Source organism: Astatotilapia calliptera, chromosome 12 (genome assembly GCF_964374335.1).
Source record: "Astatotilapia calliptera chromosome 12, fAstCal68.1, whole genome shotgun sequence".
NCBI lineage: Eukaryota > Metazoa > Chordata > Actinopteri > Cichliformes > Cichlidae > Astatotilapia > Astatotilapia calliptera.
The window spans coordinates 31771196-31794233 of record NC_137433.1 but is presented as its reverse complement, the minus strand read 5'-3'; the positions used below and the strand labels follow the sequence as shown (position 1 = coordinate 31794233).

At 40.4% G+C, this 23038-nt stretch overlaps 1 protein-coding gene across 16 annotated transcripts in view; it reads left to right on the top strand.

Moving 5' to 3' along the window:
• kcnt1b (potassium sodium-activated channel subfamily T member 1b) overlaps nucleotides 1-23038 on the top strand; it is a 78062-nt gene that overhangs the window by 32449 nt on the left and 22575 nt on the right. For 12 of the 16 annotated variants that reach the window (XR_013912492.1, XM_080308878.1, XM_080308882.1 and 9 more), the window contains 21 exons: nucleotides 1622-1701; nucleotides 3592-3697; nucleotides 4695-4751; nucleotides 4868-4916; nucleotides 5111-5170; nucleotides 6858-6932; nucleotides 7154-7237; nucleotides 9376-9470; nucleotides 10086-10266; nucleotides 13549-13713; nucleotides 14747-14883; nucleotides 15769-15832; nucleotides 15985-16093; nucleotides 16200-16308; nucleotides 17590-17739; nucleotides 17845-18077; nucleotides 18407-18427; nucleotides 19090-19303; nucleotides 20412-20517; nucleotides 20674-20846; nucleotides 21822-21893. Coding sequence is in view for 15 of the 16 variants with exons in the window: in XM_080308878.1 (XP_080165004.1) it covers nucleotides 1622-1701; nucleotides 3592-3697; nucleotides 4695-4751; nucleotides 4868-4916; nucleotides 5111-5170; nucleotides 6858-6932; nucleotides 7154-7237; nucleotides 9376-9470; nucleotides 10086-10266; nucleotides 13549-13713; nucleotides 14747-14883; nucleotides 15769-15832; nucleotides 15985-16093; nucleotides 16200-16308; nucleotides 17590-17739; nucleotides 17845-18077; nucleotides 18407-18427; nucleotides 19090-19303; nucleotides 20412-20517; nucleotides 20674-20846; nucleotides 21822-21893 (2340 nt within the window). In the remaining variant the exon portion in view is untranslated. The remainder of the gene's footprint in view (nucleotides 1-1621; nucleotides 1702-3591; nucleotides 3698-4694; nucleotides 4752-4867; nucleotides 4917-5110; nucleotides 5171-6857; nucleotides 6933-7153; nucleotides 7238-9375; nucleotides 9471-10085; nucleotides 10267-13548; nucleotides 13714-14746; nucleotides 14884-15768; nucleotides 15833-15984; nucleotides 16094-16199; nucleotides 16309-17589; nucleotides 17740-17844; nucleotides 18078-18406; nucleotides 18428-19089; nucleotides 19304-20411; nucleotides 20518-20673; nucleotides 20847-21821; nucleotides 21894-23038) is intronic. The other 4 variants (XM_080308880.1, XM_080308886.1, XM_080308887.1 and 1 more) reach the window with 1 other exon arrangement.

Below are 23038 nucleotides of genomic sequence, written 5' to 3'. Positions count from 1 at the left end.
CCAAAGTGTTCAGTTAAGTATTAATGTACTCAGTTTGTGTTTTCCTTTAGTCGTGTCTTAAATCAAGATTTAAGTTTTATAAATAAGTAATCAGTCTGTAAATCCACAAATTTTATTTTTCCTTACAACAATGGTTGGCTTAGGTTTTGCTCTGTTCACATTTGTCCATGTGCTTATAGGCAACAGGGTAAATAAAAGGCCCTAGTAACTTTCATTCAACTTTATAAGTTCTTTTACAGCTTCTTAGGTGACCGATACCAGTGAGTGAGATATGTGTGTGATGGAGTCTGTATGGATGGGGATTTGGAGATGATGGCTTCTACATGTGTGTCGGTGTGTGCATTTGGCTCCGTCTGTCTCTGACTAATTCCTCGTGCAAGGAAAGCATGCCACACAGACACGTGAGTGAACATTTCCTGCACTGAAAACTGTCTCTATGGCAATACGGAAGGAGGAGAGAGGGGATTAGCTGGGAAATGGCTCATATCATGTTCTTTCTCCTACCTACACTCTTTATCTACACACACATAGTCCCTTTGGAGTAGGCTGCTGTAATTGCCCCTTAGCTCGCTTCTCTCCTCCCTTGTCTTTTCGCACCCTGTATTCATCTTGTCAGACAAGGTGGAAAGCTGCAAGGGTCCCTGCTGTGACTGTAAGACCATTATTACTTTCCCTTCATGTTCTTTACTGACAACAAGCTCTGTATATTACTGAAATGGGCAATAGGCCTGGCTCATTACCTTCAATTGTCTAACCTACCCACAGTTCTGTAGCTACGTCATCATTCATGCTTAAGTGATTGTTTGGTCCATTATGTCTGCTCAAATCTTTAATAGCTTTGCATGTGTCATAGTAGGTGTGACCACTTAAAAAGCATTGCTAAAGTGCTATAGTTTTTAATAGGGAGATAATTGTCAATTATTAATGGAAGCTTTTTTTTTGGTGCTGTTTATAAAGTGGGCTCTCCACTTGTATTCTCTCTTATTTATGTGAAGAAATAAGGCTAGACTCCAGAGGTACTGATTGTCTCTCAAATTGTAAACAAGGTTTCAGAGTGCTGAATGTGTTGGCACTCTTAAAAGTCGCAAATAAATATTACAAATTTTATGAAATGTTTAGAAATATTAAGCAATCAGAAATGATTCAGTCCTATTTTGCCCTTTTCACAGAACAAATTAGTCAATTTGAATAAATATCTCACTAAAGTAATTAAAAAAATACTTTAAAACAAAGTATTTCTCTGAATGTGGAGAAGTTTCGCAGTCGCTGTCGAGAGATTGTCAGTATATTTACATAAATCTTCATTAATGACTGCAGATGCTGTACGTTTGAATTTCAAGTTAGATGTGAATGTACTTGTGCTCAATATTGTTATTGTACATGGCAGACAGTAAATGCTGGGTAACAGAATTAGTGAAAATAATATACAGCTTATTCTAAGTCTGTATAGATTTGCATGTGATCTGCTGGCTGGAGTTTACTGGAAAAAAACTCAATTCTGTTGACAAGAAGTGAAAAATCACAATAAAATGAAACGTACGAAACATGAAGACTTCTGGGAAATGTCACCATATTGTTACTGTTTTCTTCTATGCTTAACCTTTCTGCATTGCCCCCACAGGGTTCAGGTAGAGTTCTATGTGAACGAAAACACCTTCAAGGAGAGGCTAAAGCTTTTCTTCATCAAAAACCAAAGGTCAAGTAAGTAACCATAAACTATGCTATCTTTTAGAGTGAAAATGGTAAGCGGCTTGCTACTGCTAGATACTTTCTGAGCCAAATGAATAATAAGTGCATAATAAAGGAAATGACAGCCAATGATGACATATTTCCACTTTGTGTCTCAGTTGGGGCTTTCATTATTACATTAGCTGCCTCATTGTTGGGGTTTTAGGTGTTCAAGCTGTGACCCAGCGTGGACAGAAGAATATGGCTCATTTGTGGAGAGATGAGGCAGAGCTGCAGTGTTTTTCTCATTAGGACATGCCACATTGTCTCTAAAGAAGACACTGGCATGACTCAGCAGTTTGGTGCACTGTGTCTGGAAGCTGTTCATTTGCATGTAGTTATAAAAATGTACACTATGGGAACTCTCCCATATATAGTTGGACATGTTGTTACCGGGTCCGTGACGCTGGCTCTGCTTTCGTTCGCTCAGCTTGTTGTTGTCACTAGGCAGCCATAGTCTTTGACATAAAACAGCAGGTTTTAATGAAAATGTCACATCGTGCTGCGGGGGTCTTCTGCTCCATTTGTTGTTTGTTTGTCTGCCCTGTTTCAAACCTTTTTAACACTGACGCAGGCTTCATCGCAAGGGGTCGTGTCACTAGGGATTAGCTAACTCACTGGCTGGATGACTGACTGGCTAGCTGACACTGCTAGATTTAAAAAAGCTTCTGTCATCTTCTGTCAGGCTTTAGTTTTTATGTGTATTATTTAGTGTTGTATGTAGCAGGTTGTATGTGAGTTTATCAGTACACTTATGTCCACAAAAAAAACCTTGTGACTTCATAAACATTATTATCACCCATTGTCATGTTTAGGCTGTGTGCAGGCAGGAGAGGACCCAAACGCAAGCTCACGGGAAAACAGGACTGAACTCAAAATACAGCTTTATTGCTGACGGAAGTTAAGGCGATACAAGATAATATGGAACTAAACTGGGACGCATAAAGGAACTGACTCACAAGGAAACACACGGCGGAGCACACAGTCATGAGGGAGATTGCGACACTGACACAGAGAAACACAGGGCTTAAATACACTGGGAAATAACGAGGGGAATGAGACACAGAAGGGGAGCACAGCTGGGAGAAATCGGACATAACGAGACCCAAGGGAAGCGAAACTCAATACATTCACGTAGGACACAGACCTTCAAAGTAAAACAGGAAATGTAACATAGACGCAGACTTGACTAGGGGAGACAGAGCAACTAAGAAACACAGAGAAAAATAACAGGGAGACACAGAGGGCGGCTAACTAAATATTCAGAAAACTAAAGAGAATACAAGAAAGTCAAACTAAGACACTAGACTAAAGAATAAACTGGGGCAACAAAGAGAACTAAGATCATAATACAAAAACTCAGAGACATAAGAAACTCAAAACACTGGGTCACCAACCCAGGACCGTGACACCCATGGCTATTTCTATGCAAGCCCACCAGGCATTCATACTGCTTTGTAATGCTTCTGCACATTGTTAGGATACAAAAGTGCTAGTGTTATTTTTGTGTTCTTCTTGAAGGATTTGAAGGATGTGCGTCATGGAAAATCAGGTGTGCCAGGCTGCTGTAGAGGCATGGAAATATAATAGTTATGGTTCAGGGGTAAAAGCATTTTATGCACCCAAACGACCACAATTTGAGCAGTAGCAGTTCGCTATGATGAAGAGAATTTGCTGGATTTGTTGTTGACAGCAGTCTCTGTTTGAACTTCAGACTGCAGACAAAGTGTACACAAAAAAGAGTGGAAAAAAGTCAACACAGAGCTTTAAGTCTGAGCCTGTGAATAATGTGAAAAGATGTAAGCAAGCTCCTCTTTAAGTCACTCAATTTAAGCTCCAGCTTTTTTTGTTGTTGCTCCACAGGCCTGAGGATCCGCTTGTTCAACTTCTCACTGAAGATTCTCACCTGTGCCCTCTACATATTAAGAGTCAGCTTGGAAGATCTGAAGGAGAAAAATGGGAGCCCATGGTGAGAGTGAGACTCTACCTCTCCCTATTCAATCACTGTTCCTATTCCACTTGTACATAGTAATTCTTTTTTATTAAAAATCAAAAATGGAGGATAAATAAAAGCTAGAAAAGAAGAAAGAGGAAAAGGGTGATAGTCATGTCATCACAGGGTAAGTAAATGTTAAAGCAGTCCTTCCAGATACTCAAACTCTACCGCACAAAAAACATTAAAGCTGAGATAAAATGAGTGAGATAAAAACAAAGCCATGTATGTGCAATGTTACTTTATTAGTCCATCACTCCCTCTGTTATCTGGCTTCACAGAGCCCAATATCAGCTGTCACAACCAAAGTCTGTTATTAACAGGTCTGCACATTAGGAAAAGTGTATTTACAGGTTTTTTTTAATCTAGCAATTCCAAACAATTTCCAAAATATTTTTTTTTGTTTTCCATTGTAGAAAACGGTAAATGTAAGTGACTGCAGCGTGATGGCTTAGCGCTTAGCTCTGTTTCCTCATAGAGGATCCTTGTTTCAGTGGCTGGTAGGGCCCATCTGTGTGCAGTTGCCTCTGGGGACTCACAGATAAACATGTTAGGTTAGTGCTGCCTGTACTGGACTATAACAGACTGGCCAATAAGATTCTTCATCTCGAGGGTTTCACTGAAGGTTGTCAGGAGAGCATAAAGCATAAAGGATACAGTACCATGAAGTATTTGCCACTTCCCAATTTCAGCGAAAAAAACAAAGAAATCAGGGAAAGGGCAAATGCTTTTTCTCGACACTGTAAGTATATGTGAAATATTCAGTTTTTTACTTTCACAACAGTTATTTATTTTATAGTAATTATATAATTTTACTCATGTTGTGTGCGTGTTTATATGAACAATGTGAAAAAGTTGCTCATCCTATGCAGTTATGTGGATGTTTGACTCCCAGTAGACGTGTTTCCTCCCATTCAGACGTTCAAACTGTTACTCTGTGTTTATCTTTTCCTTACTCCTGTCCGTAATACAGTGCAATGAATCGAAGCAATGGTTGGAATGATACATCAGAGCCACCACAAATCAAATGGTATGTTCATGTTAACATGGCACTCCATAGTAAAATTAGTGGTGCACAATAGTAAGGTTGATAATAAATGCAGATGCAGTGAAGTGTGAGTAAAAGTTTCACATTGTTTGTGACAGGGAACGCATTTTCTGGGTGAACAGACGAGAGTCTGTGTGGGCAATACAGGTGAGCATAATACCGTTTCTGTGTGCATAAATCAAATTCCATTCCATGAACTCAGTCTCAATGCATAATTCAGCCCAGAAACACCACAAGCCATTTATTAGAACAAAACACTGCAGAGTATGGACGTTCCCCGCTGAAGGCCGAGAAGAGTCTGCATTTGCAGGGTTCATTTATCTCTCTCCCCTTTGCTCCAGGTGACAGTGGCCTTAATCAGTTTTTTGGAGACTATGCTTATCACATATCTCAGCTACAAGGTAAGAGACTGACTCACACTACAAATTTTATCTTTTTAATTCTTATTGTCCTCTTGCAGCTTCTTGATCTAAGTCCAACGCTTTGTTTCCTGTCTTGCGAACCAACACTTTCCAGCCTCATTTACATTCCCCAAAGACAGCCCCATCACAGAGCCAGCAGTCTTTGCTGCAAATTTTCAACTCAGACATCTAGCACACTGTCTCAGAAAGAAGTTGAGATAAAGGCTCTACAGAGCTTAAAGTGCTGTTTGTGTTTTGTCTACAAACACGTGACAGAAAGATGCATCACAAGTGTATTTAGGTCTGATTTGCGAGCCTTGCAAACCTTAGCATTGATTCTAAAGTCGCTGGAACTCTACCAAAAGATTTAAATATCATTTTTCTCAAAGTTATTCCCTCGTGTGGTGTTTTGATGATTTTGGAGGGTGCGATCAAGCACATCCACCTAAAACCTCCCACAGGGGCTCAGCTGAGTGCTCATTTTCATATTGATCAAACCATTAAGTGAGCGCTGGTACCTTATGAGTGGTGATGATATGGTCATTTAAAGTGATCACTCTCATCAGGAAACCATTTTTTTTTATCGTAGGATAACAATGATCACTTATTGTACTGGTTTTTCAGCTAATCTTCTCTCCCCGAACCAGCCGAATGCCACAGAACACAATCAGTTCCCTTCGCTGTAGCTGTCAAGAGTTTAGGTTCAGCTTTCCTTGAATCTGTGACACATCTGAGTATGCACTTCTTTTCTCAGTCCTTGTGCATGCAAAAGGAGGATTGTGCACATTGCAAGTAAAATATAAAAAATATGTGTTAGTGAAGTGCACGGTATATAGAAATACAGAATATCTGATGGCAGACAGAATATTTGAAACATTTTACAATCCACACAAACATATCTTCATAACAGACCATTCAGTTAGCTGTAATAGCTCTTCTCAGATATTTATTGAATTGAGCAGCATCACATACTGTCCATATTTTTTTCTTTACTTTTTAATCTGTTAATGTATTTAGAAATTAAGATTTTAGGAATGAACACACTATTAGTTTGGATTTGAACATCTCCCACAGCTTTCCCTGACTCTGAATCTAAGTTGCACCATTGCTTTCATCTCCTGTTGAGATCCTCAGATGTTTGCATCACAAGTGTAAATTTATAGTGTTCTGCTTCTTGAACATTATACCTTGACAGTGAAAATATATGCAGATATATTTTTACTTATGTTCTCATTCACTGCTATATAATACCAAATGGAATTATAGTGCACAGAGACATTATGTAACACACGTGTAAATGAGCAGAGGCTGCATCATACAGTCGATTATGTAAACCCTTCATTATGAAAAGAGATTTAAGTGGTATATATATATTAGAACCTTTTTATCTTCACTTTAAACTTTGTATCTTACATTTAACCACAGTAGCTAAGCATAACAGGCAAAAACTACAAACAAGCACATTTGAATGCTTTAAGCACAAAGTCAGGTGTTATATTCAGATACTGACACTAAAATTGTTAATTTCAAAGAACCATCTCCTCTCAACAAAGATTTTAGATGTTAGCACAGAAAGTTGTTGTTGTTTTTCCTACATGGTGTTGTTTTATGTTGATGTCCTCCATCTACCGAAGGCAGACCCCTGCAGCAGATTCATTAAATTGTATCCCATTAATTTCCTTTCTAGGGAAACATTTGGGAGCAGATCTTCCAGATTTCCTTCATCCTGGAAATGATCAACACAGTGCCATTTATAATCACAGTGAGTAACTTAATCAGTTCGCCTTGTCCACAAAACAAGATCTTCAAATATCAGATATGTACAATTTTGAATTTAATGAGAAACTACCTAATGCATCTAAATTTCTTTATTATTTGTATTGGGGATTGTAACGTCATGTTATATATGAGGTATATTAACTAAATATCGCTTTACTAATATACTGTATATTTTCACCCTGTCTCTTTCTTTTCTTCTTTAAGATTTTCTGGCATCGATTAAGAGACATATTCGTCCCTGTGTTTCTTAACTGCTGGCTAGCCAAAGGTGCTCTGGAGAATATGATTGTAAGTTTTTTGCCAATGTAAATAAAGTGTGTGTTGCATCTTACACACTAAAGCTTGATTGTACTAGAGAGAATAAACAAAACTGTATGTTTTCTTTATTACTATGGGCTTTGAGGTTAAATTATCTGCCCTCTAGCAGCCATATTAGAGCTCATGAGTAGCATTGTGTAAGTGCTCAGTGGGTTGATACAATGTAACAAAACAGAATTTAATTGACTAGGCTAATTCATTTCTTTCTGGTTAGCTGACACTCTCTTTTTGTCGACACTGATATGTGCACAAAACAACATATCTTTTTGAAGCTACATTTATCTGTGTATTAGCAGTAACAGTGGTTACTTTGATAAATTAGCCTGCTGTCTAATTAGCTGGCTACAAAGCTAACACAAGCCATGTTATTCATGTTTAGCTGACGTATTTAGGAGAAAACAAAAGACGTGTTTTTTTAATCGAACAGCAGACTTTCATATTCACGCTGCAGTAGGCTTTCAGACATACTGTGTTTTCTCACTAGAAGCTAGCATAAGGAAGAAGCAAGCACTTTTTCTTTCTTTTAGAATTGACTGCATGTTCTTGAGGCTAGTGCACGGCATGCACGGCAGGTATCGTGGCCTTACACTCATTGGTCCACTTTATTAGAAATACTTGTTCACTTTCTCATTTATACAAATTTCTAATCAGCCAATCACACAGGGTAGGTGTGAAAATATCCAGTGACCATTAGTGACCATTAGTAAATGCCCTGTTGATACCAGAAGTCATAGTAGAATGGTCAGACTGCTTGAGCAGTTAGTAAGGCAGCAGTAACTCAATCAGCCACTTGCTACAACCAACGAATGCAGAAGAGCATCTTTGAGCAAAACTAACTTTGAAGCAGACAAGCTACTGCAGCTGAGAACCACACCAGGTGCCACACCGAGGGAACTGAGGCTACTGAAGCTACAAAACTGAGTAAAAGAAGACTGGAAGAAACATTACTAAGTCTGAGTGTCAATATTAGTGGTTCAGGCTGCTGCTGGTGGTGTAATGGTGTGGGAAATACTTTTTTGCACACTTTGGGCCCCTTATCACTTATTGCTCATCACGTGATTCCTTTATGACTACCATATACCCATCTTCCTGTGGCTGTTTCCAGCAGAATAACACACCATCTCACAAAGCTCAAATAATCTCCAACTGGTTTCTTGAACATCACAATAAGCTCATTGTACTCAAATGGCCTCCATAGTTCCCAGAGATTGCCATCATGGATGTGGAGCCAACAAATCTGCAGCAACTATGAGTTGCCATCGTGTCAATATGGACAAAAATCTCTGAGTAATATTTCAAACACATTGTGGAATCTATTTCGTAGAGAATAAAGGTAGTTCTGAGGGCACAGAGGTTTCAACCCAGTACAAGCAAGGTGTACCTAACAAAGTGGATAATGAGTGTATATTGTTTAAAGTTGCAAGTAAAGCAGTATATGTTTAGAGTACTACCCAATATCAAGAGCAAGTCGAGCCAAAGCAAAAAGTACAAGTGTGGGCACGGCGAAGTTTAATAAAACACAGAGTTCACAGAAATCTGGTGTTGTAGTATTAGTGTTGCCCAGAAGGGTTTAACAGGTACATGAAATTCAAAGCAATTCCATTGGATCCACCTGGTGCAGTGTGTGCTCTTGCTGTGATTCAGATGAGACAGAGTAAGAGCTACATGCCAAGACGGTAGGTGGCAGATGGTTGAATCTGTGGCCAGGGGGGTGGTGGCAGGCAGAACATGCTAACAAGGTGCAAGTGAAAATGAGTCGTGAGCTGCCATGTTGGAAGATGGACAGTATGCTAATATAGGAGTATAAAAAAAATCTTCCAAAGAGGAAAGGGCACTCGTTTTGGTGTAGTTTGTGTGTTAGTAAAATAATGGACTACAGTTACGTAAGAGATCTGAGCTTTGATTAATTAAATTAAATGATTTTAATTTGGTTTGGAAGGTATTTGTACGTGTGATGCAGATGCCCTTTTAATAATTTGTTTTGCAAATATATTTTGGTCCAGTTGTCCTTGAGAAATTGTTTATTTTTGCTATCACAATTGGAAAATGTGTCATATTTCTCAATCAGCGGTATGACTAATGCACTAAACCTCTTTTCTTGTGTCCAGAATGATTTCCATCGTGCCATCCAAAGGACCCACTCTGCCATGTTTAATCAGGTGTTCATCCTCATCTGCACCTTACTGTGTCTGGTTTTCACCGGGTGAGTCAGCCTCTGTTCTCGCTGTTAGTCACTGAAGTGCATCTCTGACCGCTGGGGCAAAATCTGTTCTCTGAACCTTGTACCACGTAACCCCAAAAACATCGTCTCACAGTTGGTGGTCTGCATGGCTTATTATCTGGTAGAAGCAATATTTGTTGTAGAAACGAAAACTGGAAAAAGCAAAACATGTAGCTATTCAAAGATCTGTTGAAAGCAGGCATTGTGAGCTACGGTTGGTTATTGGTTAATGTTTTTTAAGAGGTAGTATCCATGAAAGAGATATGTATTTGCTACTGTTGTTGGAAAAAGAAATGCTTATAAAAATGCACTGATGATCAGCGTCAGAGTAAACAGACCTACAAACACTGTTATTGTATTGATAACCTTGGTGTCACTTTAAATGCCATACTGAGGAGAAGCCCACGTTGGGCTGACCTTTGGGCCTTTGTTCTTGGTCAAATTGAATTGTAATATCCAGTCTAGACATGACTATATTACCATAGTGAAAGAGATTGCCTTAGTAGAATATATCCCCTTTCATATGTTATATTTTAATTATCTTTACCCGTAGGACATTTGTCTGGTGTCATTGTATGATTCCTCGTTTTTATGCAGGGCTTGTGGGATCCAGCATCTAGAGAGAGCTGGGAAGAACTTGACCTTATTTGACTCGTTCTATTTCTGCATCGTTACTTTCTCCACCGTGGGCTACGGGGACGTCACGCCACAAATCTGGCCCTCCCAGCTGCTGGTGGTCATTCTCATCTGTGTTGCCCTGGTGGTCCTGCCGCTACAGGTACCGACTCTGTGCTAAATTAAAAACCAGCGATTCGCAAAGTGCAGTGAAGGGTTGCGGTTTGTTGTAAGCCTTGTGTTAGGTCTTAATCATAAGGAATTCTTTAATATTCTGCAGTCAGTGATGACCTTTGTGTGGGTATCATCAGATATTAAATGACATTTTCATGCTGGCCTGCAGCTCGTAAAAGTCTAATTTGGTCCTTCGCTTCTGTGACATTTTTTTGGCTGCAGAAGAAGTTTGCAAGTGCCAGTCAAAATCCTGGCTCACATTTGCTGCATCATTAGTCCACATATATACTGTGTTATTTATATTTAAAGACTGCGAACAGGTTCATCCCTTCACTTCGGGCGGACAGGGACAGCATCGCTAGCGGTAAGCGTAAAGGAGGTGGGCTTGCTGTTTTAGTTAACAACCGGTGGTGTAACCCTGCCAACATAACAATCAAAGAAAGGATTTGTTGCCCGGACACTGAACTGTGTGCTGTTGGACTCAGGCCGTATTATTTACCCAGGGAATTCTCTCACGTCATCTTGGTGGCTGTCTATGTTCCTCCCTCTGCTAACCCCACAGCTGCATGTGACACTATCCACTCTGCCATAGCTCGGCTACAGACTCAGCACCCGAGTGCCTTTATTGTGATCTCGGGTGACTTCAACCATGTATCACTGGACAATACACTACCAACATTCAAACAATATGTGGACTGTCCCACCAGGGGAGAGAAAACTTTAGACTTACTGTATGCTAACGTCAAGGATGCATACAGCTCCTCCTCCCTCCCCCCACTTGGTAGGTCAGATCATAACCTGATTCACCTCACCCCCCGCTATGTGCCAATTGTGAGGAGGGAACCTGTGACCACCAGGACTGTTAGGAGGTGGTCAGAGGAGGCAATAGCGGAACTACAGGGCTGTTTCGAGGTGACCGACTGGGAAACACTCTGTGAGCCTCACGCCGAGGACATCAATGGGCTTACTGAGTGTATCACAGGCTACATAACTTTCTGCACCGACTCCATTGTTCCAGCTCAGACTGTTCATTGTTACCCAAATAACAAGCCGTGGGTGACTAAGGACATCAAAGCCCTCCTCAACAACAAGAAGAGGGCTTTCAGAGGGGGCAACAAAGAGGAGGTGAGGAAGATCCAGGTGTTACTAAAGGACAAGATCAGAGAGGCTAAGGACAATTACAGGAGGAAGCTGGAGTGGAAACTCCAGCAGAACAGCATGAGAGAGGTGTGGAGGGGCATGAAGACCATCACTGGATTCAGGCCAACCAACAGCAGGGGAGCTGAGGGAGGTGAGAATAGAGCCGACGAGTTGAATCTGTTTTTCAATAGATTCGACACCACAGTGTCTGCTCCCACCCCCACAACCTCACCTGCAGTCAGCCTGGAATCCAGAGCCACACCACTGTGCCAGCCTCTCTCTTCACATGTTGCCTCCTGTGAGATTCCTGACACCCCTCCCCCACCCATCACCTTCACTCAATACCAGGTTGAGATGCAAATGAGGAGACTTCACTCAGGCAAGTCTGCTGGACCAGACGGAGTGAGTCCCCTTGTCCTCAAGGCCTGTGCCCCCCAGCTGTGTGGAGTCTTTCATAAACTGTTTATGCTGAGTCTGAGTCTGCAGAGGGTCCCGGTGATGTGGAAGACATCATGCCTCGTCCCTGTACCAAAGACGCCTCGTCCCAGTGGCCCCCAGGATTACAGGCCCGTGGCACTGACCTCCCACATCATGAAGACCCTGGAAAGGCTCATCCTGGACCAGCTGCGACTCATAGTAAGACCACATCTGGATCCCCTTCAGTTCGCTTATCAGCCTCGTCTCGGAACAGAGGACGCCATCATCTACCTGCTCAATCGTGTCTACACCCATCTGGACCAGCCGGCGAGCACTGTGAGGGTCATGTTTTTTTACTTTTCCAGTGCTTTCAACACCATCAGGCCGACCCTCCTGGGTGATAAGTTAGCAGCGATGCAGGTGGATGCTTCTCTGGTGTCCTGGATTGTTGATTACCTGACAGGAAGACCACAATATGTACGTCTCCCACAGTGTGTGTCTGACAAGGTGATCAGCAACACAGGGGCACCACAGGGGACTGTCCTCTCCCCCTTCCTCTTCACCCTCTACACCACAGACTTCAGCCACTGCACAGAGACCTGCCATCTTCAGAAGTTTTCTGATGACTCTGCGGTGGTTGGATGCATCAGCAGGGATGATGAGACAGAGTACCGGGCTGTGGTCGACTCCTTTGTCACGTGGTGTGAGCAGAATCATCTGCAGCTCAACGTGGCAAAGACCAAGGAACTGATCGTGGACTTCAGGAAGACCAGGAAACACTTGACCCCTGTTTCAATCCAGGGGGTCAGTGTTGACATTGTGGAGGACTATAAATACCTTGGAGTACACATTGACAATAAACTGGACTGGGCTAAAAACACCACAGCACTTTACAGGAAGGGCCAGAGTCGTTTCTATTTTTTGAGGCGACTGAGGTCCTTCAACATCTGCCAGAAAATGCTGAGGATTTTCTATGAGTCTGTTGTGGCCAGTGCGATCCTCTATGCTGTTGCATGCTGGGGGAGCAGGCTGAGGGTCGCAGATGCCAACAGACTCAATAAACTGATCCGTAAGGCCAGCAATGTTGTGGGGATGGAGCTGGACTCCCTCAAGGTGGTGTCGGAGAGGCGGATGCTGTCCAAGATAAAGACAATGTTGGATAACACCTCCCACCCACTCCATGACATGTTGGTCAGTCACAGGAGCACGTTCAGTGAGAGACTGAGATTACCGAAAAGCACCACTGAACGACACAGGAAATCATTCCTGCCTGTGGCCATCTCCCTGTACAACGCATCCACTTAACACACTGTTTGCTGCTACAACTACACATGTTTCTTTCCAAATATTTATTTATAAGTGACTTATGTATGTATGTATGTATGTATGTATATATATATATGTATATATTGTACTATTCTTAGTTAGCGTATTGTCTGTCTTGTCTTAATGTTGGTTTAAAATGGAGCACTGTAACAAAAAATAATTTCCCCCAGGGATCAATAAAGTATTCTGATTCTGATGTCTCAAAAAGTTTCTGTCCCTGTGGAGCAAATGGAGTGAGAAGTGGAGATGAACTCCCACTGCTGCCAAATTACTCCACTAGTAGTTTTCACTCCATCTGTGTCCAGACAGAAAATCTATCTCATTTTTTATTATTTATTTCATTCTTGCTGCTTTTGACGTCACTCCACCTTTGCTGTCATTGTGTCAGTTTGAAGAACTAGCATACCTGTGGATGGAGAGCCAGAAGTTGGGGGGGAACTATAGTCGACATCGGGCGCAGACAGAGAAGCACGTAGTGCTGTGTGTCAGCTCGCTGAAGATAGACCTGTTGATGGATTTCCTCAACGAGTTCTACGCTCATCCCAGATTACAGGTACAATGAAAAGACCAAATGATATGTTAATATGCTGCTATTTTGCTTATTTCCACTGTTTCCACTATATCTTCTATATTTCTATTGCATGCTTTAATCATGAGCATGAGACATGAGACCGGTTGTGTAATTAGCTAAGTCAGTAGTACACAGTGACTATTCAATATAAAATAAGGCAAAACCTTTCAACTTGCCAGCCTAAGAATCAGCTGATTTTTCGCTCAGCCCGTGGAAGGACAGATGAACTGTATGTATTGTTTTCATAAGTCAGAGGAATCACTACTCCTCCTGCAGTATTTGGTAGAACTTAGTGAAACCTCCATGCAATGATATCCTAATAGGTCTTCACCTAAACTGTGCTCAAGGTCATATTTGTCATTCTCAGTGGATTTTAATTGTTATTAATTGGTCCAGTACAGCTGACCAATGACAAGAAAACTTCACTGTCACTGTACTTCACACATACAGCACAACACAGTAACACAATAAGCTGTGCACGTTGATGAATATTGAGCTGGATAAGCTACCATGCCACTAAGATACTGGTTTATATTATAACTTTTTATATTATAATATTTTTGTACTTTATTGGATGTTTTACTGTGAAAAAGTTGCAGCTTTTTTGTTTTATATCATTTTTTTCCCTCAACATTTGGTATCAAGAAAAAAAGAGCACTTTGCCTATGGATCTTGACATTGGAATGGGTGTAAAGTTGATTTGGTTGCAGTTGTCAGAGCTAAAATGTGTTCATCAGTCATGAAAAATGTATGTTACTTTCTCCTGTACCAATGAATTTATGAGGGTTTAAAAATACTGGGGGAAAAAATCAAAGGTCAGCTCATGCCTGTGTACTTCAAGGGGCTGTAACTCTTTGTAGGATGAAGGTAAATGTTTTGCATGGCTTTATTATATATACACTTTGGACTGACTGACTCACTTTTTATAGATTTATCCAGGGTTTTTGTATTTCATGTTTGTTTTGGGGTTTTTTTGTAGATTTTAATTTTCTTGTTTTTTTCTCTCTTTCTCTAGGACTATTATGTGGTGATTTTGTGCCCGACAGAGATAGACATTCAAGTTCGTCGAATTCTCCAGATCCCCCTGTGGTCCCAGAGGGTTATCTACTTGCAAGGATCTGCTCTCAAAGACCAGGACCTGATGAGGGCCAAGTGAGTAAACGCATAACATGCACATATTAAGACCAACACCTAAAAACAAAGCTCTTGTGCGTTATCTTTCTGAAAGGTTCAGATTTCAGTAGAGCTGAATCTGATTGGTTTTATTCTTTTTATTTTCTGGATACGACTTGGAATGTAATTTAAAGTGTTGCTTCTCAACTGGCAATGCAAAGCCATTGAAGTGCAGTTAGAGGGTGAGATACTTACAAATCAGCTTGGCTGGCCTCTGCTTTCACTTCAGTGTAATGCAGTTTTACTCCACATCGATCATCTCCTCACTTCAAAGAGCAAACTCTGCACAGAAGCAGCGAGAGAGATTGTGACCTGTCAGTTTTGTTTTCGTCAATCAAACCCATTACTGCACAACCGCGGCATTCGTATCTCGTAGCTCGGCTGCAGATGTTGAATTACAGCCCTATATCCTTTTCTTTGAAAAGTCTTAAGTTTGTCCAGAAGTTCACTCCTCTTTTCCAAGATGCCCTCTTTAATGTGCAGCTGTTCAGGTGCTGTGTCATTTCATATGCACCGATATGTGACCACACAGCCAGCTTACCTTCAAATGACTAACCTCTATCGAGAACATGCAGAGGGTTGGTGTGACAGAAGAGGATGCTAGGAAGGGTGAGGTGGAAGCAGATAAAAAAAAAGGAAGAAGCAGCTCCTGTGTTGCAAGCACTGCATTCTGATACGGTAGTGTTTTCAGAGATCAATTGGGCTTTTAACCTTTTGAGCCTTTGTAATGGCATATTAACGCTCATCTATGCCTGGCTTTAATTTAATGCACTGATCTGTTAAAATGAGGTGTTTCACACCTGGTTGAATGACCTCTTTCCTGCCTTTCTATCTCTCTTTTGTGTGTCTCTTCCAATCTGTCAGGATGGACGATGCTGAGGCCTGCTTCATCCTGAGCAGCAGGAACGAAGTCGACCGAACGGCAGCTGTGAGTCTCTTCCTAAACTGTGTCATGATAATGATTATTTCAAATAAGCAGTTTCCCTTTACACCCTATTTCCCTTTGATATTTGCCAGGGAAGTTGTAGATGAAAATGAGCCACTGGACAAGTGAAATAACACAATTTTGCTCCCTCACAGGATCACCAGACTATTTTGAGGGCATGGGCTGCAAAAGACTTTGCTCCAAACTGCCCTCTCTACGTACAGATTCTCAAACCAGAAAATAAATTTCATGTTAAGTTTGCTGGTGAGTGTGCAAAGAATTCATAGCTTCTGAAAAACAGTAATTTGCCATGTTGTTGAGACACAGGCCAGACTTTTTCTTAATTTTGCAATTATTCCTTTTCAATTAGATCATGTAGTTTGTGAAGAGGAGTTCAAGTACGCTATGTTGGCACTCAACTGTGTGTGTCCAGCCACGTCCACTTTAATTACGCTGTTGGTTCACACCTCCAGAGGACAGTGAGTATCCGCCAACATTTATTTGCAGTTATTATTCTTTCCCCTTTTCATTTTTTTCATTTTTTTTTTTACAATTTTTTAAAAATACATTTAATTTACTTATTAGTGCAGCACGATGATGCAGTGGTTAGCACTGCTGCCTGATTATTTTGGGGAACCTGTTATTAGACTAGATTTTCCAGTCCTGCAAACAGGAGGACGTTTTTGGTTCCTTTGGATAAAGTCTAATTTCAACACCTGCTTCTTTTCATTTTCCTACACTAAACCAACCATATTTGGTATTTTTCCAGTAAGTATGTGTTACTGTAACACAAATTACCCGGATAAAGTAACAATTATTTGGCAGTTAAACTAAATCTGCATGTATGGGTAGTATTATACTTAAGGAAACAAGTAATGGAAGCCCTGTGTAGTTTTTTTAAGTGTCTGTGAGTTCTGTAATTGCTCTAGAAGACATAGTTTGTTGTAGCCTGTGGACATTGTTTTTGGATTTCAAGCTAATAAGACCTATAAAAACCATATTTTTACTTCTTAAGAATTTACTCAACAAATGTCTGTGTTTCTGCCTACATAGCAACTCAGCTTCTCTGAAAGGTTTCTATTCAGTAAAATTTCTAATCTTCGCTTTGACTAAAGAGTTGAATATTTGTGGAGAGATTAAATCTCTCTTTGGGATTAATTTGAGAGGAGGATGACTGTGTGTTCTGCACACAGTCTTTACAGTTACACAGACTGCACTCGGTACAATCTCACTACTCTACTGTCACCGCTGCCTCGACTTGTCACTGTCGAGTCAGTGAACATTACACTTTTTTCTTGTCAGGCCATAAATCTGGCTGGTTTTTTTTTTTCACATTCTGTTCAGTCCGCAGGAGACACACATCCATTTTCATTTCCATTATGGAAACTGGCCCCAGTTTGTGCCTTAGACAAGATGACAGAAGACTTAATTTGTGCCAGGTTTCAAATATAATTATGATGTACACAATCTGTCTTACATCAATGACCCTAAAGCCTGTTGTGTCCTGATATTGTTTGTGACTAGAGTTGAGGAGGCTGGAGAAAACAGGGTCAGAAAAGGTCATGAAAGGTTTGATTTATCAGTACCGAGAGACAAATAAAGTGCAATTTGATTTAAATGTCTTCTTTCTCTGACATTCAAATTGGTTCTGCGCCAGAGTTTAAGATCACAGTCTAAAATATAGTAAGAATGTAGCATGTAGCAAAAAGACTATGGGACACGAAACATCAGAATGAATTGTTCTGTTAATACAAATTCAGGGAGGGGCAGTTATCACCGGAGCAGTGGCAGAGGACATATGGACGCTGCTCTGGAAACGAGGTCTACCACATCCGCTTGTGTGACAGCAAGTTTTTTGGGGAGTACGACGGAAAGAGTTTCACCTATGCTTCCTTCCACGCCCACAAGAAGTTAGTACATTTTCTTCTAGCTCAGTAGAGTAAGATCCTTTCACATTAGAGTAACATCTCTGAGAGCAAAAACCATGTTTGTGTCATTTTGATTTCAATCGTCAGGTATGGCGTGTGTTTGATTGGAGTTAAAAGAGAGGACAACAAAAGCATCCTCCTGAACCCCGGACCTCGCCACATCATGGCTGCCACCGATACCTGCTACTACATCAACATCACCAAGGAAGAGAACTCTGCTTTCATCTTCAAGCAAGAGGAGAAGCACAAGGGCCTGCCTGTCTCCGGGCTCTATGACGCCCCCTCAAGGCTACCTGTGCACAGCATCATCGCCAGCATGGGTAAGACTGAAAGCCACAGGCAGGAATAAATGATGTTTACAAAAAGCGCAGCTGATAAAGAAAGCAGAGAAAATAGGAAGATGGGAGGGTTCTGTTTGTGTGCTTACTAGGCTCACTATCTGATGGCTGAAACGGTTTCCATAGAAGAAGAGAAAATGGATGCTTTGTTGGTGGTTTACTCTAAATTGCACTCACACTGGGCCTTTCTGAATGCTTAGGGCTGCCTTGCTGATGCTTTATGCTTTCACTGACTGTTAAGCATGATTTTTTTTTTTTTTACTTTGTTGGCTGACATTGTTGTGTTGTGCTTTTTTTTTAACCTGTGAAAGTTGATCAGGCCACTTCATTTGGTAAGTTTGTGCATGAGGCATCAATTTTCTATTATTCACACATTTTATTTGGAATCATTTGCACAATAACACCTCACACTTAGCCTAAAAATGTTTCAACAGAATGATATATGTATAGTACATATATCAAATCTGATATTGTGCATATATCTTTGCCACATATCTTGTACAACTCTGTATCCAAATAAGTTAGGGTGCTTTAAGTAACAACACTCTGCAAATATTAGCCTTTTTTAATTGATCAATTTGTTCTCTTTGTACATTTTTTAATAAACACGAGCTTTGAATAACGCTAATGCCAATATTTGCATTCTGTTTTAATCACCTTTCTTCGTCACAGCATCCTAACTAGTTGGAAACAATTGTGCTTGATATAACTGATCTATCTATTTTTCATATTTATGATATGATGTATATCATACATCATAGGGATATATTTACTGACAGATATGCTAAGTCATTACTATATGCATGCTTTTCATGGTAGATGGTAGCTTTGTGCTTCAGAAAGCAATACATTTTCTCCTCAAGGTCAAACTTCTGAGACTCAAGAGAGTAGTAGGAATATTACAGGCCAAGATAATGAAAAGTCTCAATATATACATAAAGCTATTTCTATATAGCTTTACAGTTGTGATAATATAACCCAACATGATTTCCAGGCACCGTAGCCATTGACCTGCAGCATCCCGATCCTCCTGAGGAAACCGGCAAACTTGCCCTCCCAACAGAGAATGGAGCTGGAAGCCGCCGACCGAGCATCGCCCCCGTTCTGGAAATCGCTGACTCCTCCTCCATCCTGCCCTGCGACCTCCTCAGTGACCAGTCAGAGGATGAGACCAACCAATCAGATGAGGAAGGCTCTGTAGGTTCAGAGTAAGTTTTTTTTTTTTTTAAACTGAAACGTGCCCGTGGTATCCTTTGCTCTGTGCTTGATTGATCTCACCTCCCCTTCTCTTCTTTGTCTCTCAGCTGTTGTAGGATCAAAGATGGATGAGTTTGAAATAGGCATGTAATCAGTGTGTCGTGATGCTATTAGATGTGAAGTACTAGTGATGAATGTGTACAATCATGTCAGTGAGGATAGCACTTTTTCTCAAGTGAGGTTCTTGTATGGTGTCCCTGTATTGATTGCTGCTCTTAGCGCTCATTTATCAGTTAGCCAGGCAGAGTCACCCTGAAAGGGTTTTAGCACGTCAGATGTAGGCCAAGGCCCATGTGCTTTATTTTCTCCGTCTATGCGGTTTCTTAAAAGTGAGATAAGTTCAGGATAGATTAGGTACTGATCCCTCAGCCCATGAAAACCAACAGCTGTTAGACCCAGACAATGGTGAGTTTCATAAAGGTGGACCTAACATGGTCCTTCTGACCTGTGTGCCTCCATTACTGCACCCGTTGACGCTTCAGTAGTTTTTCTTTTTTAAGAGTTGTCAGTGCCGCATAGAAGAAAATTCAAGGTCCCACAGTGCCATCGTGTGGTGATCAGTAGGTTTACATCTATGATCAGCTGGAATTTCTTTTATTGGCAAACTAGAGGGCATCGTGAAACTCATTAGGATAATTGCAGCTGACCCATTACAAATCAAGGAGCACAGAACCAAACGGACACACAATCAAGACTTGATTAAAAATAAATAAACTTTGTAATGGAATTAGTCCTTCAGGCTTATAAACATCTGTAATTATAGTAAAGCAGCTGCAGAATCTAATAACAAACTGAAAAGAAGAAACATTAAACTGGTGATAATTCACTTAGTTTATATCATAAAGTAGTGATGAAAGAAGGAAGAGGGAGTTGGTGATGCTTACAGAAATTTTGTAACAGTAGAAGCCTCTTCAGAATCTCCTTAAATAAAGTTAAAAATTAACAGTCGCATAATATCCTAAAATATGTCACCGCTGATATTTGCCTGATATTTCTTTAAAGCTTTAAAGGTGAGTTCTTTGAGTGTTTAAGTGTTTTTTTCTGTTTCTTTTCCACAAGCTTTGTGAAGGGCTATCCCCCCAACTCACCCTACATCGGCAGCTCTCCAACCCTGTGCCACCTCCTACCACAGAAAGCTCCGTTCTGCTGCCTTCGCCTCGACAAGGTAAGACTCAATGAAAACTCACAGTACAAAATCAACGCTTTTTTTAAACATCTGTTTTATCGTCGTGGTAAGTAACTGCCCTGTGGTTTGTTTCCTAAGCGCACAGGAATACTAGACCTTGACTAAATTTCTGTTGAATTGTCTGTCTCCATCCAGGGCTGCACACATAACAGCTTCGAGGATGCCAAGGCATACGGCTTCAAGAATAAGCTGATTATAGTGTCTGCAGAGACGGCCGGAAATGGTCTCTACAACTTCATCGTCCCTCTGCGGGCTTATTATCGGCCCAGAAAAGAACTCAACCCCATAGTGCTGCTACTGGACTACCCGTAAGACTGTTCAGTCTAACATCCAACACATCCAGACCAGCGTTTATTAGATTTCCTGACAGTGATGCGAAAGCCTAAAGCTTTTCAATATCACAAGAATTTGAGAGTCTTATAAAACTTGTTTTTTTGTGTGCTTTTTAAGAATAGTTGATGATGATATAACCAATGAAGGAGGCCCTCTCTTTGTTACATGGATGTCAGTGTTACTGCACAGTGTTGATGAGACTGGTTTATCATTATTGCGGTGCATGGACTTCTCTATAGGATCATTATTTTAGCAGTTTCAGATGTTACAGGCAGCAGATTATGGTGCAGGCATGAAAATGACAGCAATATAATATCTCTATAAGGGCTTGCTTATTATACCTGGAAGGATATACTTGTTAACCTAGCCCCAACATTGAGAAAAAGCTGTGTACTGTATATGATTAAGTTCACCAAACAGAGAACTGGAGTGAATTTCAGGATTTACAAAAAAAATTATGTTTGCAATTTAAGAAATTCAGTCAATCAGTGGATGACAAAAGATGAAATTATATATATATTTTTTTATCTCTGTTTCTTTTTTCTCTGCATTATTCATAGACGTCTGCAGTGTTTGTATGTTAGGGCATGTATATTTTTGTGCATGCATGTTGCAGTGGTCCATTTTTTCTGCTCTAACCCACTGCGGGCTTCATTAACTTTGACCTCATTTCTGCAGTTTGCTGAAACAGATGAACGATAAAAACACAGGGCCAGGAAAACAAAGTGGCCCCCTCAGGAATTTAAATGTCAGGCAGTTTTTTATAAATCCTCCAAATGCATTGAACAATTTATTTCTCTCTTAATCCATAATGAATTCAAACAAATCTTTCCTGCCCTCATCAACAGGCAGATTTCAGGAAATTACTTGTACAGTTTCGTAATCTGTCACTGGGGTTTACAAAGATAATTAGTGTGGGATGCTCAATTCATGTTTCCCGTTTCCCGCAGGCCAGACAACCATTTCTTAGAGGCCATTTGCTGCTTTCCAATGGTTTACTTCATGGCCGGCACAATTGATAAGTAAGTGTTTATATTATAAAAGAAAACGCACTCGGTTAATCACCTAGCTTAATGTATGAAATAATTTTTCATCCAGCCAGCAGAAGTACAGCTCCAGGACATCTTGGACATCACAGTTACACAACAACTTAAATGCACTGTAATCTTTAATGGCTCTTGAACACATTTGCTGCTGATTTGATTTTGTGTTTTATAGGCACATTTGAATCAAATGTAGCAGTTTGATTGCAAACTATATAATACATTTTTAAATCATTTTAATCTTTTCTGTGTTACCTGAGGAAGAAGACAAAGATGCTTGTCAGTGACGTTCAAACGTGCATCTTGCAGCTGTTACTTGCAGATTTTTGAGCTGGAACAAAGCAAGCACTCAGTGTTTGACTGAAGCAGGGAAAGCAAGTGGTAGTTAGTTTGAACCTAGTGATTTAAAAACTTCACTAATGTGTAATTAAGCTGTCAAGAAAAAATGGCTTCTTTGCAAACAAAAATGAATGAACAATGTAAAGAGGGAGTCACCATAGCATTATAGTCTAAACATTAACAAAAATAATAGCTTTATGGAGACAACTGTACATTGAAACCTAACTTTTAGTTCTGCAAATATGATTCTTTTAGTTGAGTCATGGAAAAAAAACAAATGGAAAACATGCAGTTGAAAATGTGCTGCGTTTATTCAGTCCCGTAAACCAAAGGCGTGTACTACGAAGCTGGATTTGTAACTCTGGTTTTCAGTTTCATGAAGGTAGTTCACCTCTTACTGGTGTGCATCACCATGGTAACTTATACTGAAGATCTAACCTGCTTCGGGGCAGGTTGTACTCGAGACGAGAGCAACAGGCACGAAAGTCCCGCCAACTGACCAATCAGCTCTCTGGAAAATATTCTTAGAAGCAACTTAAGTTTTTAAATGTTGACTGCAAACAGTTTTACAATAATTATTCTAAAAACTTAAATTTATAAAAAACAGGAGACCTGTTTCTTGAACTTGTATCAAATTGTTTATAACCACATTCGACTTCTGTTTTTAGATTTCTTTCTTTTCATTAATCGCCATGTTGCCGCAGCTAAAAGAATAAAAACTCAAACTTTACTATGCACATCTATTATTTAATGAAATAACAGTAAGAATCTCAGCTTCCTCCATG